Here is a 13,116-nt window from a genome sequence, read left to right on the forward strand (position 1 = left end):
AGGTTAGTGTTTCATCATCACCGTGTGCCTGAAATTCTAAATTGTGTCAAAATCTTTTGCTCATCTCATCGCTAGCAAGTTGATTCAGTTACTGTCGAGTTTTACCAACATAGTTTATATGTAAACTTCCAGCTAGTACAGTTTTATGACATATCCTTTAATAAATATTGTCTTCTATATGGAAGTTAATTCAACGAACTCCGGGTTACACACACCTAACCCCTGATCGCAGACTCAGCCACATGCATTCATTTAGGGAATAAACTCACAAGAATCTGGAGTCTTTTGCGCGTGTTCAGGCTTAGCGGATCTCCAACGCATATAGGGCCACATATGTCTGTGTTAAAACGGTAGATTCTCATTCAAATAAGAACTTGAGAAAAGTAAAAGTAAATAAAAATAAATAAATAAATAATACGCAAAAAATAAATAAAACAGCAGATTCTAAGTGAAGCATGATGACACTGTGGTTGAGAAGGTGAAGTAAGGGAACTTTAGTTGCTTCCTTTCTGTTACCACAAAGCACAGATCATTCTCTTGAACATTGCAGAGTTGACTCATTTGGCAGTATTCCTTCGTGTGTCTTTTTTTCAAAAATACATTAAGTCATTTGTATTTTCTCTTTTTTTATGGTAACATTTATTTCATTTTTCATCTGTAATGTTTGTCACTGGCATGAGTATATCTAAGAAGTTTAAAACAGGAAGATTTTCAACTGTCTGCATTTCCCTTTTGGCCATTATTATTCATTTCATTTTATGGTTATTACCAAAAATAATGTTGTCTTCAAGAGGAGGGAAATGTCACGTAACATTTATTCTAAGAATACTTTACCTTTAGGGGTGCCTGGGTGGCTCAGTCGGTTAAGCATCCTGCTCTTGATCTCAGCTCTGGTCTTGATCTCATACTCAGGAGTTCAAGCCCCATGTTGGGCTCCATGCTGGGCATGACGCCTACTTAAAAAATAAATACTTTAGCTTTGGGAAAATGACATGAGTAATATGATGATTTTGTTAATCCCAGTGGACAGCTGTTCTCTACCTGCATTGAGATAATTTTCATCTTGGACATGTACTATGAGGATGCTAACCAATTTTTCAGGATCATCCATAGGACAGTTCTAGAATGAAGACAACATACCCATGGAAAGTGGTGATTATAGGTTGGAGAAGAGGCAGCTACAGGTCAATAAGACAACTTCCATGTGAAGAAAAGCAATGAAAATGAGCTGAAAATATGTAAAAGAACACCCAGACTCTGCTTCACACAAGAGTTATTGCTTGTAATTCTTGGCCACAGCAGAAGACAGACAAATCAATTTGAGTTACTCTTTTTAAGGAAAAAGTGACTTACAATTCATGGAACAAGGAGGCACAGCCCCAAATAGGAATAGTTTATTTTAATTAGATTACAAGTTTGACTGGCCGGGGCCTGAAGCCATTGTGTTTCCCTATAGATAGGGTTGCCAAATAAAATATAGGACACAGATAAATTTTAATTTCAAATAATAAACGAGTAATTTTTTAGTAGAAGTATGCCTGATGCAGTATAGTTTTGGGAAATTATTCACCATTTATCTGAAATTCAAATTTAACTGGTGTTTTGTAATATTCATTTGCCCAATCTGGCAACCCAGATTTATAACTTAATAGAACTTGTGTTGAAATAACGTTCAACACAAATTAAAGGGCATAGAGAATAATTTGCATTTAGAAGTAATGAAAAAGAAAAAAAAATTCCCTCCCCTTGGACAGTTCGGTGTTATCACAGCTAAATACGTATGGAGAGGTTGACCCAGATGTGTGCACGCATGTTCAGTTCCCACAGAGGTCCATTGGAGACACACAGGAGATCAAACATCAGTATTTCTTCAACCACCCACTTTTAAAGAATGCTCCTGTTTGAAGAGCCTGTAGACCGTCATCCCAGCTTGCTATTCACTGTGTGTGGTGTGGACCGACAAGCAGTGTCAGCATAGCCTAGGACATTATTGGAAATGCAGGGTCCCAGGGCTCTCCCCAAACCTGAATCCCAATCTGCGCTTTAATGAGATCCCTTGTGATTTGTATGCAGAGCTAAGTTCGAGAAACGTGCATTTAGTTCGATAGTTGCCAGAACATGCCCTGAGATAGTATGGGATGCAGAGGCTCCCTCGGGACTCAGAGAGGGTCGTGCAAGCAGGGCTCTGTCGTCACAAGGAAGAGAAACCTATTCTCCAGGCTGCTGGTGGGGCTTCCAGGTAACATTTCATGGGAACAAAGGCTCAGTGGCTTAAGGGTTTTTTTCTTTTTAATTAAAAAAGAAAAAAAAAAGTTTGAGAAACAGCAATCTAGTTCATTTTACCTCCCAAGCGGGGAAACCGAGAAGCAGCGAAAACAGACGGCTTTGCCTCAGTGCTGTGCTGGGACGTGCCAGGTCTGTGATGCTGTGCCAGTCTCACCATCCCAGCCTCTGTCCCTTTCCCTGCAGTTCACCGAAGGAAACGGCCCGAAACACTAACAGTTTCGGAACGACTGCTTGTCAAGCGCCATCACACATCACTGGTGTTTTCTATCTGGACCTCGAATGGCCACGTTTGCCCCTTTCCTTTAACGCTCCCACCTAGTAACCTCCTTGCCAGAGCTCATCTAACCCACAAAACATCTCTCTGCTTTTCGTGCAGTTCTGTACACGCTGCTGACTGAGGGCGCCCTGCAGGTTTGTTTGTGGATATTTCAGCTAATTATCTTGCCACAGACCATTGAGACCGATCTGGATGACGGTTCAATTAATAGTTCTGAGGGAGTAATTAGGGAAAATACCTGTTCTCACAGCCCACGCCAGTGCCGACGTATCTACATGAACATGTACTCCTGAATGTGATTAATCACATAAATAATTCTCAGAAATGGAAGTAGAGATCACCCACGCATTACACCCAGCAATGTTTTAAGGCACGACATCCTGAATCTCTGTAATGAATTAACATTACGGTCTGGTTTGAATTTTTCAATTTTCAGCGTACATCCAGCTCTGTTAGCAAGTGACCCCGTGGCCCCTATCAGTTTCTATAACAATGTGAATTAGCCATTCTAAAAAGAACACAGATTTGGACATATCTAAAGCCTCGAGTAAGAAGTATAAACGCCAGTTTGTGACCCATCATGCTTCATGGCGAAGCCAGACATCATACCCAGGTTTCTAGACTTCTTGTCTTCTGGATAGGTGCCTCATACTATACCAGCAACATTCAAGATTTTTCTATGAGAACTAAGTCATCAGTCATTCCATTACGGTCCTAGAACTACCCTGTTTTTCTCACTCATAAGGAAATCTCTGAACTGCAGATTGACCGAGAAAAGCAGTTTCAGCTAGGACTAATTTGTATAGATTTCCATTAAATCTAGGAATACTGGAAAGTTAGCGGAGGGAGGCACGAGGGAAAACGGTAGAAGAACCATGACACGGAGAAGTTTTTCAAGTCCTTTTTGTCTCCCCAGTGTTAAAGTGAGTTATCTCAGGCAAGTGGGTGTGAGGGTCCTGTGATTTTAAAGATTTTTTTAAATTTTTTTAATGTTTATTTATTTTTGGAGAGAGAGAGAGAGAAAGCAAGAGACACAGAGTGTGAGCAGGGGAGGGGCAGAGAGAGAGGGAGACACAGAATCCGAAGCAGGCTCCAGGCTCCGAGATGTCAGCACAGAGCCCAACGCGGGACTTGAACTCACGAACCGTGAGATCATGACCTGAGCCGAAGTTGGACGCTCAACTGAGGCCACCCAGGCTCCCCCCAAGGGTCCTGTGATTTTAGAGGAAAAACCTTCAGGTATTAATTTACAGACGAGGAAACAAAGTGATTTATTTAAGACCATTAATTGAGGGCACCTGGGTGGCTCAGTCGGTTGAGCGTCTGACTTTGGCTCAGGTCATGATCTCATGGTTCATGAGTTCGAGCCCCGAGTCAGGCTCTGTGCTGACAGCTCAGAACCTGGAGCTTGCTTCGGATTCTGTGTCTCCCTCTCTCTCTGTGCCTCCCCTGCTCACACTCTGTCTCTCTCTCTTAAAAATAAATAAGGATTAAAAAACAATTTTTTTAAAAGACCATTACTTGATTTGTGATATGTGAAAGCATTTTAGAAAGGAAACAGAATTTTGGTGAAGTTACTGCTCTTTGTCCAACTTTTTTAAGGCTAAGATTGAGATATTAAGGAACTGTGAAGGAATGTAAAATCAGATCAAATTTTTAAGACCCTGGTGCGTGACATTTGTTGGATTTTGTTATAAATTTTAAGGTATTATTATGGGGTAGAAATGCCCTTTCTTTTAATCTAATCGAAGTCTGTAGAAGCAATCATAAATTTTTCACTTTTGCACAAATAAAATACTAGTGTTGAATAATTTTGCGGCTAGATTATACCTATTCTATTTTGTTCATCTTTGGATGTTTATTTGACACCTGTGTTCAATCTTACCTTTTCAACCTCCATTGAAAGTCCCTTTCTTCTGAAATGCTTGTGTTTTCCATATGGAAAGCGTGTTCTATACTTTCTTTGGTCACATGTCCTTCAACACAGCAACCGGCACCATACTAGACATTTCAAGTGTTTAGTAAATAATTTGTGTGTTCTCTTTTGGCCCAATAATTCCACTTTTGAGCATTGATAAAAGGAACTGACCAGAGATATTCGCATCAGGTTATCAGCAAAAATACTCATTATAAGATTATTTCTATTGTCAAAAATTGGGTGGGAGGGAAGCCTCAGAATCAAATTGACTATATAAATGATTCAGTTAGAGGTAATATGCTCTACAGATATTTAACATAATACTGTACAGGGATAGTTTGTAAATACTTTTCAGTGTGTGCTTAAGTGCAAAAAAAAGATTTTATAAATCTTTGTGATTTATGTGCAGTGATTTCATGTTCCTAGAAATGGATATAAGTGACATACACCGATAGTTGAACCAAAGTACATGTAAATGGTGAGCTCTCTAGTCATTTTAATTCTTGTTGGGGTATTTCTTTTTTTTTTTCCTACAATGAGTAGTAACAAGTTAAGAGAATTTTTTTCTTAACGATATGCATTTAATTCAGAAAATAAGTTTGTACTGCGTTACGAGTGGAAACTTCACTGTCCGACATTTTTGTACTTTCTATTTTGAGTGCCTCTGTGATGAGCTCACAAAGCACATGACAGACGTGACCAGTAATCCTCCAGTCTTTCACCTAAGACAGAAAATTATTAACTTAATGATTCTGACTTACTAACAGGATACTCAAGTTGCTGGTAATGTTGTATGTTTAAGACTGAAACAAACATAGAACCATGGTCACAGGTTTCACATGAGTTGAACTCAGAAACCATTGGCTTTGAAGACCCAAATGTTATAGTAAGGAGAATTAACATTGGAAGTGGGTAGAATCTCGTTTTAAATCTTGGCCCTGCCATTTGCTATCTTTACAGTAATGTTTGTGCAAAATGTAAATGATTCCATTGCATTTTAATGCGATTATGTATGTGAAGCACCTAGAGTAAAGTATGAAGTACAGCCAAGAGCTTAATAAAATCTAACGTCCACAAGCACCATCATTATCATTTCAACAACTGTGCTCCTTTTATTTAAAAAAAAAAGTTTTAGACAAATTTGACATGTCACACTGTATAAATTTAAGTTGTATACCACGTTGCTATGATCCATTAGTAAAAGGTTGTAACAATATTAGCACATTTTATACTTACAGTAAGTATTATCTATATTCAATATACTATACATTAGATCTCTGTAGCTTAACAGTTGTTACAAGCTTAACACCGTCAGTCTTATCCCTCCAGCCCCATCTCCTATTAACCACTGTTTCATTTTTTAACAGGTTTGACCGTTCTAGATTCCACATAGAAGGGATACCATACAGTACTTGTCTTTCTCTGACGTATCTCACTTAGCATAACGTGCTTAAGATCCATCCATGTTGTTGCACATGGCAAGATATCCTCCTTTTTCGAGGCCGAGTAACATTCCATTGTGTATATGTACATCTTTTTTACTCACTGATCCATTGATGGGCATTTCAGTCATTTCCGCATCTCAGCTATTGTGAATAATGCTGCAATAAACATGGGAGTGCAGATACCTCATCAAACTCCTGTTTTCATTTCCTTTGGGTATCTGCCTAGAATTGGAATGGCTGGAGCATATGGTAGATCTATTTCTAACTTTTTGAAGAACCTCCATATGTTTTCCAAGGTGGTTGGACAAAACTACAATCCCACCATCATTGTATAAGGCACTGTTTCAGCGCGTCTTCATTAGCACCTGTTGTCTCTTATTTTTTTTGATGATCATCTGTGCACCTTTGTTTTTTAAGTGTATTTATTTTGAGAGAGAGAGAGAGAGAGAGGGAGAGAGAGAGAGAGAAAGTGTGAGTGGGGGAGGGGCAGGGAGAGAGGGAGACACAGAATCTGAAGCAGGCTCCCGGCTCCAAGGTGTCAGCACAGAGCCCGATGCGGGGCTCGTACCCACGAACCAGCAGATCATGACCTGAGCCGAAGTCAGAGGCTTAACCAACTGAGCCACCCAGGTGCCCCTGCGTACCTCTTTAAGTCACCTACAGCACAATGTCTTTATGTGCACTGGGTTGTACATTAGGCCTCGTTCACAGGGCTGTACTTGCCAGCTGGACAGGTAGAGATTAAGGGCAAAGGCATAGTGGTGCTATTGACTAAGAGAAGGACGAGGGCGGCTGTACTCCAGAAGCCCAATTATGAAGTGACTGAAACCAAAGTGGGGGTTCTAACCACTGAGCACAGCAGCAGGTTGACATTTTTCCACATGCCGGAGTGATCAGGAGTTATAGTGTGCATCTCCCTAAAAACGTTCAGTGTTTTTCCACCGATGATGAGTTTTAGCTCCAACAAAGACACCCTCTCTTTGTCTTCACTTCTTTTTCTGGAGAATAAGGATCATTCCGTTTCACTTACACTGTTGGACTTAATCAGCTAACAAATATAAAACATTGTGACCACATAATGTTACATAGGCAGTAAATAATATTAGTAATAGGTGGAATGTAATTGCCTTGATTGGTATTTTTCCAGAAAGTAGAGCTAATACTCATCCCTACCTGATGTGAAAATTCTTCTACACCCATTAATCATTGCCTGTGGAATGGAACTGGCAAATCTAGAAAGCTGCCAAGTGCCAGTATATCTACACTGATATTTAACATTTTTCACATTAAAATTCTTTAGGTAGAAATAAATTGTAGACAGAAATAAACCTCCTTCAGTACTCATCGTCTCATATACTCCAACATGGCAGGCACTCTGATAAATGGAATAATCGTTTCTAGTGTCACTGGGGCCGTGACATGCGTTTTAGTGTCTTTTGCTGCTATAACTTAATAATTCATTTCAGCACTTCTATTTGTAAATCAGAGAAGGTTTGTTTGATGGACAGAGCGCTGGGGAGAAGTGCACTTCCTTTGTCAGAATAAATAAACCGTATTTTAGGATTACTGTCTACCTGTGCAATTATTCAGTTCAGAGGCTTGAGATCGTCGACGCCCTCTGATGTTGGATTCTGTTTTCAGGGCACGACATCTGTTCATTTTCAAGCACAAAAAGTCACGTATGGGAAGTCAGCTTTATAAATAATTTCGTAAGGTATCATGTGATTTTCCTTTTAGTTTGTTTACCAGAAAGTCTAGCACCTAAGTTGAAGCCCACTTCTAAGAACGGGGCAGAGCTGTATGGCCTTACGTTTTCGAGCAAATTAATAAATAAAATGAAGTGATTTTTTTTTCTAGAGAAGAGGACATGTCAGTGGCTATATATTTCAGATTTGTTTTTTAATACAGTTCAGTGTTTTCTCATTGTACTTAGACACTTATAGAATCTTTTAGACATAAATATGCATGAGGCATAAACTGTGACTTTGAGAAACTGTCATTCCTATGGGGGAGGTGCCAACAGTATCATAATCAAGATGCAAGCATGTGTAATTCCAGCTTTGGTACTAATACGACATAATTCAGTGCAATGCAAAATTTAATTCAGAGGTTCATCTAAAATATTTGGCAACTATTTTTCTTATGCCCATCACCCTGGTATTCATTATTTTTGCATTTTCTGTTTCAGAGACGCCCAAGCAGATGGCCTGCGATGAAGTTTCGAAGAGGTTCTGGTCATCCTGCCTATGCTGAAGTTGAACCAGTTGGAGAGAAAGAAGGTTTCATTGTATCAGAGCAGTGCTAAAATTTCTAGGACAGAACAGCACCAGTGCTGGCTTACAGGTGTTAAGACTAAAAATTTGCCTATACCTTTAAGACACATACAACACACACACACACACACACACACACACACACACACACAGGAGCCCTAAGCTGCTGTAGCCTGAAGGAGAGGAGATTTCTGGACAAGCCCAGCCCAGCCCAGGAAGGGGAAAAAAAAAAAAAAACACCTAAAATTTATGCAAGGTACCACTGACCGCTGAACATAGAATTCCCTAATGGGATGAATCTATAGTTCACTCAGAAGATCTCCTGTGGATTTATCAGCAGTATGACAAGATTACAGTGCTGTTGGCTTAGGTGCAGGGTTGCAAAGGGATCGAGAAAAACAATAATAATAAAGCTTTAGTTCATGAGGGATCTACACCTTTGCTTCAAATATTCTTCTCTAATGTCTCAAAGATAACAGTGTTCCAAAGCCTGAATCCTTTCTCTCAAAAGAGCAATGATGAATGTTTCAAGATTGCTAAGAAAAATAACTGACTCCTGCAGGAGCAAAAACAAACAACAAACAAACAAACATAAAACGAGAGATTTTCTATCTTTCCACCAGACGTGTGGCAAAAGGATTTTGTTTTTCTGGTCTAGATCCAATGGTCCCAACAAGTTCATTACTTTACAGAATGAATCTTTTATCCGTGCAGGACGTTCACACTATGCCTCCCTCTTCCTCGTTAATGAATGTCCTTTCTATGGGCTGTGACAGAATTGCCAAACTCAGCTAAGGATTAGGAGAGAGGGCGTGGCACGTGAGGTTTTCAGCTCTCCTGCCTCGGAATAAAACACTTCATTATTTTTAAAGAAACGTTGCCTCCATTTTCCCAACTATGAAATCCTATGAAGCCACAGTTGCTCTTGGCTGAAGGAAACAAGAGGAAACAATACAAAGACCTCCTTAATTGTTTTTCAAGCAAAAATGTTAAGGAATTCTAAACATATGGGGGATTTTTGGCTTTTTTTTTTTTTCCTTTTTACTCTGTGCCGGTTCAGTACTAAAGGCCCATTTCATTGTCGATTCCTGCCTGAGAAAGCCATTCAAGTCAGCATATCCCTGGCGATAAAAAGAATGAAAGAACCCTGCTGAATCATACAGTAATTTTCTTTAAAGCACATAGTAGTTACATAAATATATATATAAATATATTTTTGTTTATAACTAACACAAGGCAGGCTCTTGTGACTCAGAGTGCATTTTGTCATCAAGACAAACCACATGCAAGGTGCGTTACTGCATACTTCCATAGAGTTGTAAAATAATCCTTAATATTAGAATATTTTTATGTCACTCAGCAAAAGTGGTTGGTTCAATTAGTCGCAGTGCTGATCATTTTCCTGCCTATTTGAGCCACCCTTTCATTCATATCAACCCCTTCCCTCCCTGGTAAATAAAGCAGAGTGCTCCTTAGATGGATCTGTCATCTGCCCCGTCATCACAATCCAGATTTTGAAACTTCTCCATGAATGAGAAACAGTAAGGCATCGCTTGAGGAGGAAAGTGGTTAATATGTATACTGAGCTCCCAAAGTTGAAATTCAGGTACTGTGTGTACAATTTCATCCACATCTCGACCCATGAAGCTGACGTCCTGTGCCAAGAAGTTGCAGGCGCTTATAGGGTCCAGTGTCCCACATTTGCAGATTCAGGTATCCGGAAGCAGAGATGTATTGTAAGTAGCACTTTACTAACGCTTAGCATCTGTACCCAGTGTCTACCTTGAACGACATCAGTCTACTAACAGAGTATCGTAGTTTATCTTCACAGCTGTCTGATGTAAACTCGTGCCATCTTCCATCACATATATTTTGCTTTACGTTTTTAAATACTTGATGAGGATGATACTTTTTTCCTAACCTGCTTAGTTAATCATTGAGAAAAAAAAAAAACCTAGCAAGCAAGATGATTGAAGGATGTGATGACAATCTCTGCTGTAGCTGCATTCAGTCTCTATGAAATATCCCAACTTATTTCTGTGGAGTAGGTTTGGTCGGCTAGCAATAACCAAATGACATGCCAACGTGACTGGTGCAACTGGTATTCTACAAAGACATAAGGAACAGGTAGACGATTCCTTTTAGGAGAAGATGACGCTTCTTCCAGTAGCTTCTGTGATAGGTGTGGCTTCCAACAGCAGTTGATTGACAGTTCTATAAATCTTGTGTACATAGCCAACTCTTTGCACAGTTCTTTGAAGTAGCAGTGTTCTCTTTATTCCCTTCAGAGCTTATCTTCCATTTTCTATTAAAAGAATTGACAATTCTGTAAAACAAACATACAAACAAACCAAAACCAAAACGAAACAAAAACATAAAACGCTGTATTGTTCAGTGAACTAAAGCACCAAATAACAGGGGAAACTTTGGAAGTGTTGAGAAAACTTCCTACCAAAACTAGAAGTTGAAGGTGGTAAGAAGTTTCTGCTGTATATGAATCTTTTAGTGGTAAAGGCAAAAGGCTTGCTAATCCCTTTTTTTTTCCCTGAAATTTTTATTCTGTTTTGTATTTCTGGTTTGATCCTGGTGCCCATTTACTGCAAAGGAAGAGCAAACGTACATGATGTTTCTGGAAATTCAGAATGGACATTGATGCTTTGGACTTTACATGCATTATGTATTAGAAAGGATGCATCTGTAAATTGCTTAAATACTATGAACATAGCAGCGAGAGAATAACAATTTTAAAAGGTAAGAATAGCAAAAGATACATACAAACTTCTGAAGAAATCAGGTAGATGGTGCTACAGAGGAAATAATATTTGGTGATTAGTTAAAGGTATGAAAAGTCAAGGAAAAATATCTTAAGGCAACCAGATGGCACTGACCACAATGTTGGTTTGTTTGTGAAGCATTTGGACTTTTAAGATATACTAACAAACAGAAAACTAAAGTTCAATGATAAAGTACAGTTTACCCCCAATTATTATTTTAGTTTGAGATACCTAGGGCATTTGCCCCTTCTCACAGGTAGCTTCTAGACTTGTGCTGTCCAGTATCATCTCCACAAGCAAAATGTGGATACTTAAATTTAATTAACATTAAACTTTAAAAAAGTTCAGTTCTCCAGTCACTAGTCACATTTCATATGCTCGATAACCACATGTGGCTTCTTGGCTTCTATACTGGGCAACACATAGCCTTCCCATCGTTACAAAAAAACTCTACCACTCAGTGCTGTAGAGGTCTTTCCTTTTAATTCCCTCTCCTTGAACAAAAAGGAGAAGGAAGAAAAAGAGAGGATTTGGAAGTTCTTGGGGATATCTAAGTGTTTTTGATCTCGGAAAGGCAGCATGGCATGAAGAAAAGAATGCCAGCTGACACAGCTTTGAGTCTCCACTGTGTTATCTTGGGAAAAATCACTTTAACTTCCATGAGGTCTCAATTTACAATTTTGGAAAATAAAAATATTTTTGTTCTGTCTCCCTTGCAAGGTTATTATTATGCAGATTGGCTAAAGGTACAGATGTACAGACTTTTAAGACCTTATGTCAATGTTAACCCACATAAAGCACATCCTTGGTCCAGCATCAGCACAAATTTGCATTCAGAGGAAAACAAGTCCATCAATCCTAAAAGCATTCAAAGACAATCAAATCAATACATGTCTGGAGAAAATGCCAAAGGAGAAATTGCTCAATTTTTTTCCCCATCTTAATACTTTCTCTTCATATTTCCTCTACGTCACGTCTGTCCCAACTTTTACTTCTCTGCCATGACAAAGTCCCTGTGGGTATCCTTCGGCTAGCTCGATTCTTTATTACATAGTCACTTAGTGTCTCTAGTTTCTTGGGATGCCCCAGTTTACTCTTTACAGCAGAGGGAGGCCCAGGAGCCAACCAGTAGGCTTCTCTTTAGAAGGAAATACCTCAAACACGAATATTTATTTTACCCCTGTAACACAAATCTAAAGGGCTGCCACATTAAAATCTAAAAACACATGGGACTTCATCTGAAATGTAAACATTTGCAAAAGCAAAAAAAAAAAAAAGGATTACCATTATTTTAAATTCTACTAATCTGCAGATAATATATATTCTGATTAGTATAATGTATTAGCTTCTGGGGCAAAAAATTCTTGTCATTACCTTTCCTTGACAGAGTGTAAGTTGGGCTATGTCTCCTAGTCTAGTGCCCATTTGAGAAAAAGTTTTGCTAGAATCCATGCCTTGATTCAAGACACTGTCATTCCATGACAAGAAATTCATATTTAAATAAGACTCACTGAGAAACAGATCCTATGGGTTAGGGTTTCTTCCTCCTCGAAATGTTATTTTTCTCTATATTTCCTCAGACATTTTTCAGATATTCTATTACAATGAGCTTTACTAATTCCCAAAGATTGCTCTTGCTTGTACTTTCCCATCCCATCCCCTCTTTTGGCATCGGCATCCATATGCCAGAATGATGGCAGCTCAGCTCACCCAAGCTCTTCGTCGTATACAGATCAGAAAACTGGTGCCCAGAAAGATAAGGTAATTTTCCCAGTGTCAGAACTGGGTGTTGCACTTAAAACTCCTGACTGGGAATTTATGTTACAATTTTTCTTGCCTACACCTGTACCCCTTTATCAGCAATGAAGGCCGACCAAGCAAGTTAGGAGGACAGTCTGTTTGAAGGCTAACTTTATCTGTGATATTGGAAATCTGCTGTCTTATAACATGGAACATTGGACTGACCTTCCTCTATCATGTTCTTAAGAATAATGCCATCGTTGGGGCTCCTGGGTGGCTCAGTCGGTTAAACATCCGGCTTCAGCCCAGGTCATGATCTCGCCATTCTGAGTTCGAGCCCCACATCAGGCTCTGTGCTGACAGCTCAGAGCCTGGAGCTGACTTCGGATTCTGTGTCTCCCTC

General features: G+C 39.3%; 1 protein-coding gene across 1 annotated transcript in view; it reads left to right on the forward strand.

Annotated features, from left to right (window-relative positions):
• PLXDC2 (plexin domain containing 2) overlaps positions 1-11,680 on the forward strand; it is a 455,689-nt gene extending 444,009 nt beyond the window's left edge. Inside the window, exon 14 of the mRNA XM_043564759.1 lies at positions 8,115-11,680. Within this exon, the coding sequence (XP_043420694.1) occupies positions 8,115-8,231 (117 nt within the window). The 3' untranslated portion in view covers positions 8,232-11,680. The remainder of the gene's footprint in view (positions 1-8,114) is intronic.
• The last annotated feature ends 1,436 nt before the right edge of the window (positions 11,681-13,116 follow it).

The sequence above is a fragment of the Prionailurus bengalensis genome, chromosome B4, assembly GCF_016509475.1.
Source record: "Prionailurus bengalensis isolate Pbe53 chromosome B4, Fcat_Pben_1.1_paternal_pri, whole genome shotgun sequence".
Taxonomy (NCBI): domain Eukaryota; kingdom Metazoa; phylum Chordata; class Mammalia; order Carnivora; family Felidae; genus Prionailurus; species Prionailurus bengalensis.